The sequence below is a fragment of the Odontesthes bonariensis genome, chromosome 8 (assembly GCF_027942865.1).
Source record: "Odontesthes bonariensis isolate fOdoBon6 chromosome 8, fOdoBon6.hap1, whole genome shotgun sequence".
Taxonomy (NCBI): domain Eukaryota; kingdom Metazoa; phylum Chordata; class Actinopteri; order Atheriniformes; family Atherinopsidae; genus Odontesthes; species Odontesthes bonariensis.
The window spans coordinates 29,488,259-29,507,966 of NC_134513.1; the positions used below are offsets into that span (position 1 = coordinate 29,488,259).

General features: G+C 40.2%; 1 protein-coding gene across 2 annotated transcripts; it reads right to left on the reverse strand.

The window, feature by feature from the left end:
- Positions 1-2,232: 2,232 nt before the first annotated feature.
- On the reverse strand, positions 2,233-18,503 carry LOC142385537 (uncharacterized). 2 transcript variants are annotated; one of them, XM_075472152.1, is made up of 5 exons: positions 18,379-18,503; positions 11,630-11,729; positions 10,654-11,100; positions 9,565-10,317; positions 2,233-3,336 (listed from the first exon to the last, which is right to left on the reverse strand). In XM_075472152.1, exons 2-5 carry the CDS (start codon positions 11,645-11,647, stop codon positions 2,965-2,967), a joined length of 1,590 nt encoding a protein of 529 aa, XP_075328267.1. In that variant the 5' UTR covers positions 11,648-11,729; positions 18,379-18,503; the 3' UTR covers positions 2,233-2,964. The 2 variants fall into 2 exon arrangements, with proteins under 2 accessions (XP_075328267.1, XP_075328266.1); XM_075472151.1 differs by having other exon boundaries at positions 9,565-11,100.
- Between the last annotated feature and the right edge of the window lie 1,205 nt (positions 18,504-19,708).

Consider the following 19,708-nt stretch of genomic DNA (forward strand, 5'->3'; position numbering starts at 1 on the left):
GAGATTTGGTTGTGAATCGGATGGATGTGTGTTTTGTGGAGAGGATGAAACTTCTGATCACTTGTTTTTTCATTGTACGTTTTCAACATTCTGGATTGATGTACATGACTGGCTGCACACGGGGATCCGTCTCCAACCCTTCTCCCTAAAAGACATTATTTATGGTGTTATGATGGTTAATAGTGAATGGGACTTTCTGCTCAATAACATATTATTATTCGGAAAATATTTCATACATAAATGTAAATATATAAGATGATGTAAGCCGTGTATTTTGTAGATGATTCAATAAAAAAGTTCAAAATGTAACCGAGGGTCGTCTTGACTTTATTTACTGAAGAAAACAAAAGAACCACACGTGGCGTTCAACTCTGGCTGTGTTCGAAACCGCCTACTACATACTACATACTTGAAAACGGCATACTCATCTATCTGACAGTATGCAGAGCGTTTACACACAGTGCACTTCACTCCTGCCCGAGCCGAAATCAGCTGGCCTGAAAAGCTGATTTCGCTTAAGCTATAAACTCTGTAAATATATAACTTTAGCAACATTTGAAACATTTTCAGGCGAGAAAGTATTCATTTAGACCCCCAAGGTGTTGAAAATCTCACAAAATACCGGCTATGTACAATTTTGTTACCACGAATTCGGCGCTACTAAAGCTGGCCGCAGTGAGCAACGCACTTCCGGTTTCGCCGTTTTGACTGCTCTCGTCCCGTTAACGGAATTTGACCGTTCAAATGGCGATGGGCGACGTCACGTTACGTTGCATCTTGGGTAGTTTGAGTGTGACAAGTAACCTCATGATGAATACTCAACATTTTGGCGAATCTAGTATGCATCTAGTGTACATCCGGGAACTTAAAAAAGTATGACTAGTAGGAATAGTAGGAGAAGTAGGCGGTTTCGAACACAGCCATTGGCTGGCTCCTTTAACCTTTAATCCTCACCTTCACTTCCAGGTCAACCACAGAACCACTTCCTGTCTGGCTTATAAAATAAAGGTCTTAACATTAATACAGGATGTTACGTTTCCCTGTTCAAAAATGCTTCTATCCAGGGCTCATAAAAATACTTTATGAAGAGTCTGATACTTACCAACTGTGCAAAGGAGTTTTAGGAAACGATAAGAAATATGTAGTGACTGATAACCACCAGCTGTGTCGGGGGTCTCGGGCTAAATTAGGACATTTTGAGAACAACACACTCCCCAGTTAGTGTGTCCAGAGGAGGCTCAATAGATACGCACACTCCGTATCCGGGCTTTGTGCCTGTTGATGGGAAACATGCAACATCTTCAAGGTCACCAAAACAGGCAGATTCTACTTAATGAAAAGCCCCCCCACAGTAAGTCAGAGATTCTGGGAGATTTGGGATGAAGGATCCTCTCCAGATTGATGCATCATTCTGTCATTCTGATACGGACTTGGTTGACAATAAAAGTTTCTGAGTTCCACCCAGTCTGAAACATCATTATTTAGAAATAAGGGATTCCAAATCTTCTGCTGTTTAACTTTGGGTCCCTTCAGATTCCTCTGAGAGTTCCCCACGCCTCGGTGTCAGCGCCGCCAGCTGGCTAACGAGCTAAATGACAGGTTTCCAGCTCACTGACAGCTGTAAATGTTGATATCGGTTGCTGTCGGTGTTCAAACTGTTTGATAGTTACCTTGATGTGATACAACTCAACGACCAAGAGCTGCGCAGTGATAAATGTTGTTAAATATCCGTTAAAGACTCCGTGTCTGCATCCAGCTCGATGATGTTGTTTTCATGAATCAGGCGTTTCTGAGTGATGAAGAGGTCTCACTCTGAGTTATTTTCACGACCCGAGGAACGGAAGCTTGTTGGAACCAGATGGAACCGTCAATATAAAGACATCCTTCTGTAAATACACGATCTTTGCTGCAAGACGGTGCCTTACGAGGGTCAAAAGTCACTCATTGAAAAGAGATATGGAGAAGAGGAGGAAAGAATGACATGAAATAATGTAAAATTTAGAATATTTATGAATATAAAAAGACATTTATTCAAAGATTATGAAATAAAAAGAAAATTGAAAAGAAAAGAATAAAATGTAATATATTGAAATAAAATTTCTGAAAATAAAAGACAACCTGATGCAGGGATAGAACAAAGAAATCAAAATTATGACGAGAAAAAGGAATAAAATGAAAACAAATCAAAGGGAAATAAACAGAAATGTATTCAAATGAAGACGATCTGACAACAAAATATTAAAATGCATCAACTTAAAAATCATAGAATAGTCAGACTAAATAAAGATAAATACAAATAAAAAGGACAAAAATGGTGCCATACAGTAAAAAACTTCTACTATCATTGTATGGATGTATTTACAGTAGATGTTATCATTAATATTGTTTCTAAATGTCATGGTGAGACTGTTTAGACTTTTAATACGAAAAGGTTTTTTTCCAAAAAATTTTAATTAGTATACTATGACAAATTGAACAAGAAATAAAAGCAGAAAACAAACTCTTTGCCACTATCCTGGTGAACTTACTTCATGTTAAATCCTGTCAACTTCAACTTCAACTTCAACGAAAATAAAAGACAACCTGATGCTGAGAAACCTTCAGGTAACATTGTTGAACTACTGACACCTAGTGGTCAGAGCTGGAGATAGCAGTCATCTCACTGGAACTCCAAACTGCATCTGTATACATTGTGTAATACGAGCGTTCTGCTGGGAAGAAGTCAGAAATGCTTCTTCCTGCAGTAATAAAACCATTTCTGTTCATCCAGCTTTGCTTCCAGATACTAATAGAAACAGTTTTTAATCTTTTTTTCTCACAGATTCTTGTTATTGTGGCACATTACAACTTTCAGAGGAAATTAATTCCAAACTGTGGCTTTTAAAGTTTGAAGTTTGGACCAGAAGAGGCTCTCTCTGTCCGTTCAGACGCAACGAGTGCGTTGCAGCCATTTCATGTTGGGAATTATTCCTGCTCTTGGTGATCCTGCTGATGTTTAGACAGAGCAGATGCTGAGACGAACACTGCAGCACACCGGTAACAGTGGAACAGTTTATATTCAGGGCGGGAGGGCTTCTGAGCAGCGGACCGACTGGTGTCGCAGCCGAGCTGCTCCTCAGTGTGAACACGCTCATGAAGCGTGCGCTGACCTGCTGATGGGAAGCTTTTCTCACAGTGTCCACAGCTGAAGGATTTCTGTCTGCGCTGGATTGTTTGGTGTCTTCTGAGGTCCGCTGCAGTGGTGAATGATGAGCCACCCTGCTGACAGCAGTCCTGTTCACCACTGGGACGGTGCCCACAGGACTCAGAACTGGCTCCATCTGAGCCGCTCTGCTTCTGAAACAACAAAGACACAAAGACAGGGAAGGTCAGGGTTTCCTGCTGCTTTTTACAATGAACACACCGGCTCTGAACTCAACCAATACCACCAAAGAAGAAGATAGAAATCTGCCAATGTTGTAGGAAACTGAAAGCTAGGAGTTTCATTTCAGTCTAATATCTGGAGGTTAAAACTAGAAGTTGGGAGCATTCAGTTAGAAAACAGATCACAGTTTGATGCCTGATGAAGTCAAATTCCTTCTTAGCACAAAGAACAAATACTTTCCACAATTCTTCTGAGGAAATGTCCTGATTTCTGCACTTTGGGCTGTGTTTACTTTACTGATTTAGCTAAATGAAAACAAACTGTGGTGCTTCTGCTCTGTTAGTGCCAATAATCTGGCATCGAAATCCTAAACCAAACCAAACAAGCAAACAGAGACCGCATGAAGAGGTATTTTAGTCGAGATCGAGAAATGAAAGCAGCACGGTCCAAAGATGTCCAGGAATTTAGATACATCTCTAGGATGCACTGGGATGCATCATCAGTGATCTTCCTGGGGTCATAGTTAGCTCCGACATGATCACCCGCTTGGTGGCGTCTGAGTGAATAAGCCAGTCTGTCTGTCTTATCTCGTCTGGGTGATGTGTTTAGGGACCTTTAACTGTTTTCCAAGGTCCACTTTCAGCTGCCAATCTGAGGCTGAGGACAGCCAACATGCATTTGTTTGCGGGCAGGATGGGGGCTTCTCTCCCGCCCTAAGAAAGGGGATGGGATTCTTCCTGGGGCGGTGTCTGCTAGAGAGAATAGCTGAGGTGACTGCTTCTGCAACTGCCTTCAACACCTGGGCCATTTGTTTGTGGGCGGGAATGGGGCAAACATACAGAACAGATTCTTGATTTTAGACGTCAGTCAGTTCTAAACCTAGGAGCTGTGTTGCTCATTAGAGGTCAGCATAGGCATCAGAACCGCATATTATCTTGATTTGTGTCTGTACAGTTGCTGGATGTGGTCATTGAGTCCATTTGAAGTGCCATCAACAACAGGAAACTCTTCAAACCATCATCACACCAGATAACATTCATTAGAACAGGAGAACATCCCAGCTCCTGGCAGAATACTCAAGCAGATGCAGGTGGACCTGGGGAAGCAGCTCAGATTTACTAAAGACATCAGAAAAGTCTTAGACTGGACGTTATGCTTTTTGCAAAAACATCGAAACAGGTGGACCTGGAGGATGGGGTTTAACTTGAAAGACCCAAAACCCTGTATGACCCAAGGTACTATCACTGATGATGTATACAAGAGTATCAACAGATGCACGTTACAACCATGATAACCTTTCTTCGCCAGGGAATTCCAGCATTAGGGTGGTTGAACACCATGAATAAACCAGGATCAACTGGAGGGAAAGCTGAAAGATGCATCCGGGTCGGAAGGGGCAGCAACTCAACCTGCAGCTTTTGTGTGGGAGGACGCAAACCTGCATTAAAAACTCCCAAAGAAACATAACCCAAAGAGAGGCCACTCGGGCTGGGCGGTATACCGTTAAAAAACCGTGATCTCGGTTCACACCTACACACGGTTCACTTTTTGACGAGAGAAGGTTTTTTTTTTTTTTTCATCATGAGCCTGATCACACTTCATACTACGTGCGTGAGCTTCATACTTCGTGTCCCACTTCACTTCAACTCTGCTCCTGTAAAGTCCACTGTTGTTGCTTTTCCACTATGGGTGTCAACCAGAGGTAGAAAGAGTACTGAGAAATTGTAATTAAGTAAAAGTATCTTTACTTTGCCTAAATTCTACTCAGAGTAAAAGTAAAATTACCCATCTCAAAATTTACTTGAGTAAAAGTACAAAATTACTTCATTTAAAATGTAATTTGAGTAAAAGTTACTTAATTACTTTCAGTTTCTTAATGCAAAAAAGGATGAGTCATGAATCAAATTCAGTACAAGTTGTTTTAATCGATTTCGAGGTGTATTAAAGTGCACATCCACACTTGCAAAAGATCAACTGGGCTCAGGAACATACTTCCTCACAAGGACAGTCACAACTTGTACCATAAAGTGCAAACAATTTTCAGTCCTATTGTCCAACGGACAACACTATGATAAGAAAAAAGAAATTTAAACTACAATCAAAGTGTTAAAAAAACAAAATGCACACTAAATTAAGTGCCCACAGGATACCACAAATCAAACTAAAATGCCACAGGATCCCACATCTCAAAATAAAACAAAATGCTCACAGGATCCCACATCTCAAAATAAAACAAAATGCTCACAGGATCCCACTATACAAAATACAGTGCCCACAGGATCCCACAAATCTGCCAATAATCTACAACTTTAGACCGGAAAAGCTCTTGTTCAATTTCAGCAGCAGCTGATTTTCGAAGTTTTTTGCTGTAAGTCTTGCTCTCTTTGCTGTGAAGAGCAACCCGGCTGAACTAAAAAGCCTCTCACAGGCAGCTGAGGCTGGAAGGCCTGTGTTGAGTTTCAGAGACAGCTTCTTATGTTTGGGAAGGAGTTCAGCAGGTCCAGGCCCGCCGCTCCGCATACGCAGAGTACGCAGAGTGCGTAGGGCCCCAAGTACCTGGCGGGGGCCCCCAAAATTAAGGTTGTAAAAAAAATGTCATGATAGTTATTATATTATTACATGAAAGAAATTATATAAATTAGTCATGAACAGGCCCAGCGTTTTTCTTAATTCTGTGCCCTATTACTCGATTCGGGCAAATTAGATGTGTTTACCTTATCTATAACAACCCCCCCCCCCCCCCCCCCCCCTTCCTGAAATGGTACAGTCTTCAAAGTTACCGCATCGGCGGTGGTGGAGCATCCTCCTACCTGACGTTTTCCGAGTTATGCCCGTTAACAGTGAAGAAGATTTAGAATGTCAAGTAAAAGGCCACATGATTCTGGCGCTGACAAAAGAAAGAAAAGAAAAGGGAGAGATGACGCTCGTGCATCCCTTGCTGGTAAGTTCGTGTTTTTGGTGTAATTGTTTTGCTAACCCAACGTTCAGTGATATTGCTTCCAGCTAACGTCAGCAACCTAGGCTTGGTTAGCGTTTGGAGTTATGAACAAAATCTACTAAATGCTGGCGACCGTGTGTAGAGTTTGTGTAAAGTACAGCACTGTCACATGCTGAGTGGCGTAGCAGGCCGCCAACAGGTGTGACGGGAATGATTGACATCTACCCATCATTCCCCTAAAAAGCGAGAAAAGTTAACAAGACAAACGCCGTAATGGCATCATAAAGAAGTTCTATTAGTGGCGCGGAAAAATGGAGGAAGAAAAACAGCCTGAGGACAAAGGTAAGGCATGTGTTGGGTGATGTGGGCTGGATAGCTGGAGGTGGGACGTTTTTTGTCCCACCTTTGTGTTTATTTGTCCTGCTAGCTAGTCTCGGATAAATGTTGTGTAGCTGGCTGGGATTTGTTCGTTCTAAACTCGGCTTCAGTGTTTGCCTCATGAAAGTTTGCTTATATAAGATGAGTATGACAGTCAGTCCTGCCACGGGAATGACCGACTGACTCCAGTTTATTCAGATTCTAGCAGGGAGGGAGGCATGTTGTTGTCCTGCTCTGTCATTGTTCAGTGGAAGTTGTCTCTCAGGTATTTTACACGATTTTGGCATTACTTAGGATTCATTTACTAAGTTTGGTGTGTTATTTATAGGCCTCTAATTAGAAGTGTTCTACTGTTAGTTTTTTAAGTGATATACAAATATTAGGCATCCTGTTGATTATTTTAGAATATTGTGGCATTGGATCATTATTCTTAGTTTAATTACTTTAACTAGTACAATGTGTAGATAAATGCAGAAACTTCTTAAAAGTGACAACTTCAAAAACACTTTTGTTCCTCTGGCCATCAGGATGTACAACAGCTTGTGATGGCGCTTCTGTATTTCACTGGTCACTTTAGATTTTTAAACTGTTTTTTTTAAATAGTTTTTTAAATTCTTAGATTGTTTTTAAAGTGTTTATAATTGTATAAACATTTTTTATTGCTTTATGTCTGCTACTGGATGCTTGAATTTCCTTCGGGATCAATAAAGTATCTATCTACTTAGTAATTGGGTACAATCTTTAAAGGGACGCTGTATATTACAGTTTAATATTTAAAAAAAACTCAAAATATTTTATTTATTGTTTTCTTTATATTATATATTCTTATTAGTTTAACTTGCCTGAGTGGTTCAACTTAAGATGTTTAATTTAAACTCTAGCCTGTTTTGCTCATGAAGTGTAATAGATCTTAGTGTTCCATCTAAATGGTTAGGAATCTCTTCATTGTAGTTTGATAAACTAGGGGCCCCCAAACAGCATCTTGCTTAGGGCCCCCACAAAGCTAGAAACGGCCCTGAGCAGGTCCATGCTCTCCGACACACAGGCAAGGTACCCCTCCAATTCCCCAGAACCCTCTGACCTGCGGGACTTCATTGTGGAATAACAATAAAAAATGTTTATGTTTTGATAAAATATATCCAAATACTGACGTCGGAGCCCAGTCCACTGACTCAGTAGCTAACAACGCGCTGGGGCAGCCTTCAAAACAAAGCCCAAACGTAGCCCGTATTACATTACTGTTGATTGGCATTTAACAACATAATACTTTACTGCACTACTACAAAACAGTTAGATTTCGCGCATACCTTTGACAAAGTGGTCACCGCAGACACGAGCATTTGCAGATTCAGTTCCTCCAGTCTGTAAACGTAGGTTAGCTATCCACTTTTTACGGCGTTGTTCTGTGAGTTTTTTTTCCATTTTTCACCTCTATGGGCGATTACCTTAGGTACTCGATAGTAACCCTTTCCCTTCTCTCGGTTAGACCGATTGCAAGCAACATCCAAAAACGGCACAAAACTGAGGCATTTTGGGCAAAAAAGTGGCAGACAAAACACAGTGTTTTCAATGGGCTCCAGCTCCAGTTGCCCACCACTTAGGTTTGCGCGCTTAGAAAATACAGAAGTGACGTCAAGTGAAACCCAGCTATTGACTTTCAGTTCCGGGACAGCTGTTTAAATTTCCGCCCGCATTTAATTTTTCACCATAAATATTTGTTTTACTCAGTAACGTGAGGGGTTTCAAATGTAGCGAAGTAAAAGTACTTGGGTCAAAATGTACTCGAGTAAAAGTAAAAATATACACATTTCAAAAACTACTCAGAAAATTACAAATTACTCATAAAAACTACTCAATTACAGTAACGTGAGTAAATGTAATTCGTTACTTTCCACCCCTGGTGTCAACACAATGTAAGATGTTGATTGAACTAATAAAAATAATTGCCGTTAATTGCTATAATGAGGCTGGTGAGAGTATAGGCAGACAAGTAATACATTGCTACATGTTTTAACTGATTTAGGAGCGAAATACATAGCCATATGACACAAACAACCGTGACAAAATACCTTCTACGTTGCATTTGGCCTTTAATTCAATGAAAACATTCACCCAATATCAATTAAATCCGTTTGTTTTACGTTGCACTTTTAATTCGCTAGTTAGCTCAACACACGGACCTAGTAATAAGTGTTGCCAGATGTAGAACGAGAACTAAGCGGCTGCTGTCCTTAAAACAAGCCCAAAACAGCTACATAATGTAGCACTACCACAGCCCTTTAGCCCTTCTTCCTTGAAAACTGTGGCAGTACTGGGACTGAACAACATGTCTGCCCCCTTGTGGAGAGGAGTATTACAGTGTAAGTGTTGGCCCCAATAGAATAGATTATTTCAGGCTTATTTTACGCAATGCTGCATCTTCTCTTAATGTTGAGACTTTGTTGGATAGAGGGTTAAGGGAAATATAAACTATAAATTATAAAATATATTATTGAAATGAAAAAGTGATTAAAATAGAAATAGAGATTAATTTAAATTCAGGATTTTATCTCATTTTTAAATTTAATTTCAGTCTTTTCTTCAGAAACATTGAGAGAACCGCCCAGCCCTAGAGGCCACACAGTATCTTATAATGCTCTTCCTTTCACAATTAAACATGACCTTACTTATACGGTTGATTCCCTTTGGTTCTGATTTCACCGAACATTTAAATGACATTGAACACTTGTGACATGGCTGTTTAAAGAGAAACAACTCACTGAATATGTAAGGATTAAAAAACTCCAACATCGCTGTCCTTCTCCAATGGGAGCCTCTTGCCTACTTGCTCAGTTAAATCCTAAACCCATCAGGAGATGGGAAAATAAGTGTTTGATGTACATACCTCACAGTGATTCTTCTTGGATCGTCTCTTTCTGCCGTGGCTTTGTTGGTGACTCTGAAAGCCACGTGGAGTCGTTAAATTTTCATCACACTGGGAATCACTGCATGCTTGTGCTCCATTGCAGACAAGCTGATGTTTTTTGAAGGAAGAGAAGTAACCAAAGGACTTCCCACACTGTCCACAACCAAAAGGTTTAACTCCACTATGGATACGTTGATGTGACATTAAATGACTTCTCCGATTAAAAGCCTTCCCACACTGTCCACAACTGAAAGGTTTAACTCCACTGTGGATACGTTGATGTGTTATTAAGTCATTTTTCTGATTAAAAGCCTTCCCACACTGGTCACAACTGAAAGGTTTAAATCCACTGTGGATACGTCTATGTGTTATTAAGGTACTTTTATCAGTAAAAGCCTTCCCGCACTGTCCACAACTGAAAGGTTTAACTCCACTGTGGATACGTTGATGTTTTGTTAAGGTGCTTTTACAAGTAAAAGCCTTCCCACACTGTCCACAACTGAAAGGTTTAACTCCACTGTGGTTACGTTGATGTTTTGTTAAGTTACTTTTATCAGTAAAAGCCTTCCCACACTGTCCACAACTGAAAGGTTTAACTCCACTGTGGATATGTTGATGTAATATTAAGGTACTTTTATGAGTGAAAGCCTTCCCACACTGTCCACAACTGAAAGGTTTAACTCCACTGTGGATACGTTGATGAGTTGTTAAGGTGCTTTTACGAGTGAAAGCCTTCCCACACTGTCCACAAATAAAAGGTTTAACTCCACTGTGGATACTTTGATGTTTTGTTAAGGTGCTTTTATGAGTGAAAGCCTTCCCACACTGTCCACAACTGAAAGGTTTAACTCCACTGTGGATACTTTGATGTTTTGTTAAGGTGTTTTTATGAGTGAAAGCCTTCCCACACTGTCCACAACTGAAAGGTTTAACTCCACTGTGGCTATGTTGATGTTTTGTTAAGGCACTTTTATCAGTAAAAGCCTTCCCACACTGTCCACAAATGAAAGGTTTAACTCCACTGTGGATATGTTCATGTGATATTAAGGCACTTTTACAAGTGAAAGCCTTCCCACACTGTCCACAAATAAAAGGTTTAACTCCACTGTGGATACGTTGATGTTTTGTTAAGCGACTTTTATCAGTAAAAGCCTTCCCACACTGTCCACAACTGAAAGGTTTAACTCCACTGTGGATACGTTGATGTTCTGTTAAGTTACTTTTATCAGTAAATGCCTTCCCACACTGTCCACAACTGAAAGGTTTAACTCCACTGTGGATACGTTGATGTCTTATTAAGGCACTTTTATTTGTGAAAGCCTTCCCACACTGTCCACAAATGAAAGGTTTAACTCCACTGTGGATGCGTTGATGTGTTATTAAGGAACTTTTCTGAGTAAAAGACTTCCCACACTGTCCACAACTGAGTGGTTTCTCTCTGTTTGCTGTTGTTGACCGAGCTTCATCATTATCCTGAAGGGAATTAGGTTCCACTGTGTTTGACCTTTTAAACTCCTAGAGAGACAAAAAAAAAAGATCATGAAGAACAAAGTTTATATGTATTTAGCATCTCAATAACATAAGCTAACTCCTTCTCACTGATATTCAATAGATACACCTCTGTAATTACAGATCTATGACACAAAATGACTGAACTTGACCAGACAAACATGGAAATATCCTGAGTTCATATATCTTTGGTAATATCTTTATATAGATTAGTAACTGATCCTTAGAGAAAAACTGAATACTGAATGAATTTGTAGTAACACAGTGGGATACTGCACATATCTCCATTTAGATCTGCCATCAGGAGGACTCTGATGGACACTACAACACTGAGGCAGGTAAACAACCTGTTAAATATTGATAACTGAAGATCATCCGATCAGAAACAGGGATATCAGAGCATCATGGGTTCATCCTCAACTCCAAAACCTAAACATTCTCCCTCTTCAGAGGTCCGTAGCACTAACACAGGTGACCGATATGTAATCGGCCAGAATACATTTTTGGGAACTATATCATAATGAAACCGTCTCACCTCTTCTGAAGAAGCCATTTTCCATCCGTAGTGGTTGAGTTGAGAAAACAAAATGTCTGTCAACGTTCCTCCTTCGTCATCTGTTAATCCCACCGAGCACCTGTAGCATCAGATATTTATTAGCCCCCATCCTTGTTTCATGTTTATCAGCCAAAACAGTATGTTTGACAAAGACAGTCTGGGAGAGGACCTTTAAGTTCAAGATCCTTTGGGACAGATAAGATGAAGTGAAAAAGCACACTCTCCTTATTTTAAGGATAAAGTACATAAATCCATTACATTCCACTCAGTGGAGGTCAGGTTGTGGAGGGAACATGTCCAGTTGGGACCTCATATATTATCAAATGACCAGTCCACTCCCTTTATTGAGCTGTTAGCGTTCCCCTGATGGACACGCAGTTCTCCATATAACACTGGTGTTAAGATCTACTGGTGAAACTAGAGTATCTGAGAAAGATGTTTCATAGGCGTTGTTGGCGTTGTTGGGGATCAAAGGTCAAAGAAGCAGCAAATAAACCAAGTTAGTCCTTAGAATTATAAAAGTCCTCTTTCTGAACCGTAACAACACAACAATCGTGTCAAATTAACTTTAGCCTGAAAACGTTACACATTAAACTATGACAAAGTCTTATTTTGACAATTATTAGCTGATATTTCAGATTCATTAGTTCTCTGTTCAGAAGAAGGAGACGGAGGATGTGCTCATCCTGCCCCACCCCCCCTTCCTGCCTGGGGTTGTTCAATAGGAGGGTTTCACTTGACGTCACTTCCGTATTTTTCTAAGCGCGCAAACCCAGGTGGTGGGCAACCTGAGCTGGAGCCCATTGAAAACACTGTGTTTTGTCTGCCACTTTTTGCCCAAAATACCTCAGTTTTGTGCCGTTTTTGGATGTAGCAATCGGTCTAACCGAGAGAAGGGAAAGGGTTACTATCGGTTACCTAAGGTAATCGCCCATAGAGGTGAGAAATGGAAAAAAAACTCACAGAACAACGCCGCAAAAAGTGGACAGTTAAGCTACGTTTACAGACTGGAGGAGCTGAATATGGAAATGCTCGTGTCTGCGGTGACCACTTGGTCAAAGGTATGTGCGAAATCTAACTGTTTTGTAGTAGTTCAGTAAAGTATTATGTTGTTAAATGCCAATCAACAGTAATGTAATACGGGCTACGTTTGGGCTTTGTTTTGAAGGCCACAGCGCGTTGTTAGCTACTGAGTCAGTGGACTGGGCTCCGACGGTCAAGCTGGGTTACCCAAACACAGAGCTAAGACACCGTCATCGGTGTTTCATGCGATCTCTGAGAGTGGTTGATCTAAACAAAACAAATTTGTCACATCGTCACAATCTTCACATTTCAGTAGTATCCACGAAGTGCTTAAGTGCTAACAGCGCACATTAGCTCCCAAGTTCTTGACAACAGAATCGCTCGCTCTCTCTCTGCCTTGTGCATTAGGCTAACAAAGACACAATGTCAGCATTTGGATATTTGGATCTCGGCATTTTATCAAAACATGAATGCCAACATTCACAGCTCGGCATTCAACATGTTAAGTTCTGCTTTACTGCCCAGCCCTGCACTACACACTGCATTTTCCATTGGGATAATGCACCGTAAACAACACAGAAAACAAACTTACCCTGGCGAACACCAAAACACAATCATTCTGTAGACGTTTTACTCCGAGTTTGCTGATCCATCCGCTGTGGTAATAGTTGTATGCTTCCAAACTTTTGTGAGCCTTCATCTGTTGCTTGGTAGCTCGTCATGTCCACAGCCTCTATTTTCGGCAAATCGTTCCGGTTTTGAGAAAATTCGGACATTTTCATTAAGTATGTGTCACGCCCAATGTATTTCTCAACTAACGCAAAATACCTTTCCCTATGTGCCGGCTACAAACCACTACAATATTCACTCATCTCCATATTCTCCATGTTGTTGCTATGCTGTAGTCAAGCTTCCTGCCCACCAGCTGAATTTTGCGCGCTCCCGTGATGACGTAACTGAAACCCTCCTATGGCTTCTTCACCATGACAACAGCTGAGCAAACAGCAAGTGACTGTTTTAAAAAACAGAGCATCTGTATCAGTTTGAACCAGTCAGACCCTGAAGAAGAAAGAGATCCTGCAGAGGTTCCACCGTCAGAGCTTCAACAGGTCGCTCATTTCCGCCTGGCGCAGGGCTTGAAAAGCCGGCGCGGCGTCGTGCACCAGTCGAAATTTGTAACTTGGTGCACGCTAAGAACGACAAACCGGATGGACCAATTGGAAAACAGGCTCACGGCTGACGCTTTTGTCATGTAAAATACTTTGTATTCTCTACACTAAACGAGCGCCAAATTGGCCAATTTTAGAGGCTTTATAACTGAACCATAAAGCATCACACAGACCTCATTCAAAGTTTATATATGACAGGAGACTCTCGGCTTTAACTAAACCCAAGGGTTTGTTGATACATTATACAGCTTTGACCCAACGGCAGTTTACGTTTTAGGTAGACTACATCTTAGCTGCCGGATCTGGACAAATTTGACTTCAAAACGTAGGCATTTTTGTCCTCTTTCACCCAAAGTCACCCTCATTGGCTCTGCCACACATTTTTCTTACAAATTGCCTCTGAGCCCAGAGGTCACCTCTCCATTTCCATTATAAAGGCCATTATAAATTATTTTAAAACTGCCATAGAAAACGAGCCACCAAATGAAAATTACAACGCTGGCTTCTGCCGTCTCTTGGGGCGCTGCCGCTGACGGTTCAAGAATTATTCGGATACGACTTTTACTTTTCTAACGGCCGTTTGTTCGAGACAGTAGGCTACAGTCAAAATTATAGTCCAATTTTAAGAAGCCATAGTGTGTGCACATATGTCAGTTTGCTCTCTGTTTAACACAGCTGGTTCCGTCTCCGTAGCAACGCATTAGGATCCTGCTCTGTTCTAATGCTGCGTGTACACCAAGGCGACTGGTAGCGGAGGTAGCTGGAGAAGCTTCGCTTTTGTTCGCTCGTGACGTCACATTTAGAAGGAAGAGAAGAAAGAGAGGGCAGGGACACAAATAAACGTATTGTTATTTACAATTTGTTATACAAGATATACATCACGTTACAAATTATGTAAAACTACATTAGGTACACCTGAGAAGAGCAGGAATAGCTTTGTTATTATCCCGATATGCAAATGTTGTGGGGTTGTACAATATCTGGTGGGCAGACACCGTGTCGGATTAATTTTTGAGTAGCCACGGTTAAAGGACGTAGGAACTAGGAACCAAAATTTACACGTGTGTTTCTGTGAACGCCGCGGATTGTCGGACCGCTACAATCTATGGATTGTCATTGGTTTTCGCCGAACCGCGTCATAGCTCATTACTATAATATTAGCTTGAGTTTAATCGCTGGAATTTGCTGTGGTCGCCCAGTTTGCTCACCCTCCATAGAGAAATAATTATTTCCGGCGCTCAGTTAGCGTAGGTCGCTCTTGGTGTACACAAGGCATAAGACTGCTTATGAGAGCAGAGCTAAGATGGATGCCCTGTTATAACAGCTTAATGTTATAAATCTTATCTGCGTTTCTCCTTTAAACTGATAGTGAGGGGAAGTCTGAAAATACCCACAATGCAATGAGAAAATGCATTGAAAAGTACTTACCGAGAATATTTTGAAAATTCCATAAAAGCTGTATTTTAAACAGGACCTTGATAAAAATGATATAACTGTCTTCATCATACCTGTCTTAGGAATTTTGGGCCTCAATCGATTGAAAAGCACTTAAAGGAGGCCTCATAACTCAGCCATACGACGTCACAGAGACCTCATTCAAAGTTTATATGTGACAGGAGAATCAACTTTAACTGAACTAAAGGGTTTGTTGATAGGGCGGGCATTAGATTGGCACCCATAAAAATTTATTCAGAAATGTTCTAGTTATTATTATTGTTGCATCCTGAAAGGTAACGATAATTCCCAAGTGTGTCCATTGAAGCACACTATTTCATAACAAACAAACAAAGGGTTACACTTAAAAGTCCTATAACTATATTCTAAGTACTATATCAGACTAGAATGGTGAGAACACACCTATTGAAATGTCAACTTCTGCAGGCTCATCAGCTATTATGTAAATAATCTTTCTCTTTGGCCGCTGTGGAGGGGGCGTGGTGCATCAGCTGCAGGAGAGAGGTGTGGAAGGGGCTCAGGGAAGCAGCATCAGGTGAGTGATTAGTGCACCAGAAACCAATTGTCTAATCACTCTCCCCTTTTAAAAACAGTAGCGAGCTGGGCCTGGGAGGAGAGGAAGGAGACACGAGGAACGCATGTGGAGTCGAACACAGGAGCTGGGAGACTCCACATGAGAAGTGTGATTGTCAAAATAAAAATACTTGAAACTGCCAAGAAAGGCTCACTGGATTTACTAGCTGAACGAACCCACAGTGGCACAGAACTGCCACAGCCACCTTTTGGCCGGTAAGGTTCTAAGCAGAAGCATCTTTGATGACAGTGCTACAGGGGCATCGTTTTCTTCTCCACTTTCCTCCTTGTAGAGTAGTTAGCGGTAACCTTTTCGTAGCAGCGACACCTCTGTGACGGAGAAAACTGAAACTACTGGCGCATCGACTCGCGCCACTATAAATGAAACCAGAGTGGTGTAAAAAGAGAGTGGCGACACTCCCATAGACTTCTATTGAAAGAAAGGAATATGGAAGTCAGGTGGGTCACAGAGACACCAGAGTTCCAAATAAGAGACGCAGTTCTGTTAACCTCAATTGCTCGTCAAGAACAATTACTGCTAAGTTAATGAAATAACAGCATTTTAAACGTTTTTTTTTACATTTTTAAGCATTAGCTATCAGAAGTATACTCTTAGACATCGTTATTTTTACTTTTGGATTGCATGAAATGACGATGCTGATGTGAAAAATGGAATGGATTTAAAGACCTAACTGAAATGGTAACGGAGGCTAACGTGAGGTAATTAACGTGATCATTTCACTAAAGTCTGTTAACTTTTTATTGTCAGGTGACATTATGTAAAGTTGTTTTGGTTGTTAGGTTTTCAAACATTACCAAAATACTATATACGCCTATCGTAATAACACATTTAATCTTTTTTGTCATTGTGAGGCATTAGCTGACTGGTCTTTAATTAATTAAGTAAGTTTTTTTCAGCATGACTTTGCAATTGTGATAATTAATTTATGAATTTCTCTGTTGTTATTTTCAGGGAGGTCACCAGATGTGGTGGTCGCCGCTGCCATGCTGCCATGCTGCCATGGATGAAGCCTCATTAGGACTACAGCACATTTCTACAACGTCTAAACCCTTAGATTTAATCAAATACAGTTCACTGTTGCAGATTAATCTACCCAACAGTATAAATAACAGAAAAATAACTTCTTTATTAAGGCTTGTTTTACATTTTATAATAAAATGTTTGGTCTAAATCTGTAGTTTGTTTGTTTTTTGCACAACTGACACATTTATTTTGTCATCAATATGGTTTTAACCAGACAAATTATGTTTGTTTCATATGTATTCAGTCTACAAAATGATGTCTTCTACAGAAAAGAAGAATTGATCCCAACTCATCAGTCAAAGCATCTACAGCTACATATTTCCCTCCAAGTCATTTAAAGCTTCTTTAAAATAATTTATTCAGCTCAGCTTTGCCATTCAGCTCATTTTCCATCTGACACCAGAGAGAACAGACAGACTGAATGACATCTTCTACAGATGGGCTGTTTGGGACAACAGGAGTAGATCCTGGGAACAGACAGTAACATCAGGCTCTGTTGAAGGATGTAGATCTGAAGGTAAGCTGGACCTCTGGCATGATGAAGTATAAAGGAGGACAAGGTAGCTGCCCCCTGCTAGCATGCAGATGTACCCTATACGATTTAAAACGGTGATAAATGAGTCTCTGCGGCTCCAAAAAAGAAAAACGTTGATAAAATACATCGTCAGTGAAGTGATCAATGCACATTATTTGTCAATATTTATGGAAAACTGCGTCGTAAATGTTAAAGACAACAGTGACGTCATCAACACCGCTCACGCAGCCACCATGCTGGAAGCTTTACGCGGTTCGGTAAAGTTAGAAAGATATCGGCAGATTCGGACTTCCGGGATCAATAACTCAGAAGTGAGACATTGTTAAAACACAAAACACGCATATTTTCAACCGTAGTAAGACAGACAAAGAGCTCCAAGCTAATTTTGATCAGAACGAGCCATCCTCTGCGCCACAGCAATAACATTAGTGTTATTACAAAATATACTAATTAGTATCACTACACACTTCACTGGTCTCCTACAACTCTTGGTTCGAAAGAAATTCAGTTTTCATAACTTCTGGGATTTTTTATTAGAAATATTAATCAATAATTAATCTTGGTTTAATAAAAGGTCATGTACTTTTCTGAATTTTAGAATGAATTAACTCACAGACAATGAGAGGCTTACTGTGCATAAAGTTATCAACTGCAGTTTGGAAGTTTTACATAAATGAAGCTTATTGTTTTTTAAGAATGTATATGGTTTACTGATGCTACCTTTTCATATTACAGTACCTTCATGCCCTTTCAAACTACATTTTTGTGGTTGATCCTCTGCACGGGTCAAATGAAGTTGAGGACTCCAGAATGGCTGGCTACAGATTTGGGTAATTTAATTAAATAAATGATGGGAAGTTAATAGGTTACATACACATTCTGTATAGCCATGGAGTAAGCACAAAGGTAAAGCAAAAATGTATCTTACTTTCAACCTGTAGACAATATTTCCAGATGTGCAGGAACAGACTGGGAAAGGAGGACTGGGATAACATCAAGTGGCAGCCTGGCAAGATAAGCCACACCTTCCAGAAAGATGCCACCAGCTGTGGGATCTTTGTCATGCAGGTGATTCTTCTGTTTTCTTTAGGATAAAAAACATGTAGTGCTACTATGTAAGATGATCATACACAGTACATATGTTGTTTTGCCACCTCTACAGATGGCCAAGATGACAGTGACCCAGTTTCCAAACATCCCAGAAAGGTTTCATATTGATTCATCAAAAAAATATCTTGAAAAACTAAGAAGAGACATGGCAGAAGAAATTCTGAAAGGATCAGGTATTGCTCAAAATATTACATGAATATGTCAAACAGTTCCTATAAACAGTAATAAAGGCCTGTATTTTCTTTTTTCCAGTTTGAAAGGATGAGTTCTGTTTCTTCTGTGGGAATGAGGACCTTCCCAAGACTGCCGTTGATGTTGTCTGGGTGAGATTTAGAGATCAAATCATCTGAATAGTGGATAATCAATAGATAATCTGGGGTTAAGAACCAGACACAACATTAAACGATTCAAATATTATACACTCTTTAGGGATTATGTAGAGGTAACATTTTAATATATGTTTAATATATTTGTCCCTGTAGATTGAGTGTGGAACTTGATGGTTTCACACACAGTGCTTTGGAATGACAGCAGCAACGCCACCAAACAAAGACACTCCTTGGTATTGTGTACCGTGCAACCCTAAATAAAGATGCTATAGACCAATGAAGCGTGTAGTGAGTTTGGTGACACTGCACTGTATCCTAGTGAAGTTATTGATTAATATTCCTAATAAAAATTCCAAGAAATTATGAAAAAAAAAAAATTCAAACCAAGAGTTGTTAGTGAGTCCGTGAACACATCAGAATTGTTTTGAAATCGATATGTAGAAAAAAAGTGAGTTATTACAAAATAAAAGCCATAAATAAGACAATCATATACAGTGATTACTTATGCCTTTTTTTAAAAAAATCAAAAAGGTTTTCCTTGATAATAAAGGGTGTGGGAACTACACAACGAGTTCATGAACACACCAGAAGTGGTTTGGTGTTGATATCTTTAAAAACAAGAGAGCTATTACAAAATAAATGTCTAAAATGGAATTAATTATGCTCACTGAGTACATGTTCCACCTAAAATGATTTTTCTGGAAACTAAAAGGCTGTGAAAGCTTTATAGTGAGTTCACAAACACATCAGAAGTGGTTTGGTGTTCATTGGTTGAATTTCCAGTAGGGCTGACGGCAAATAATCGATTGGTCGTTGGTC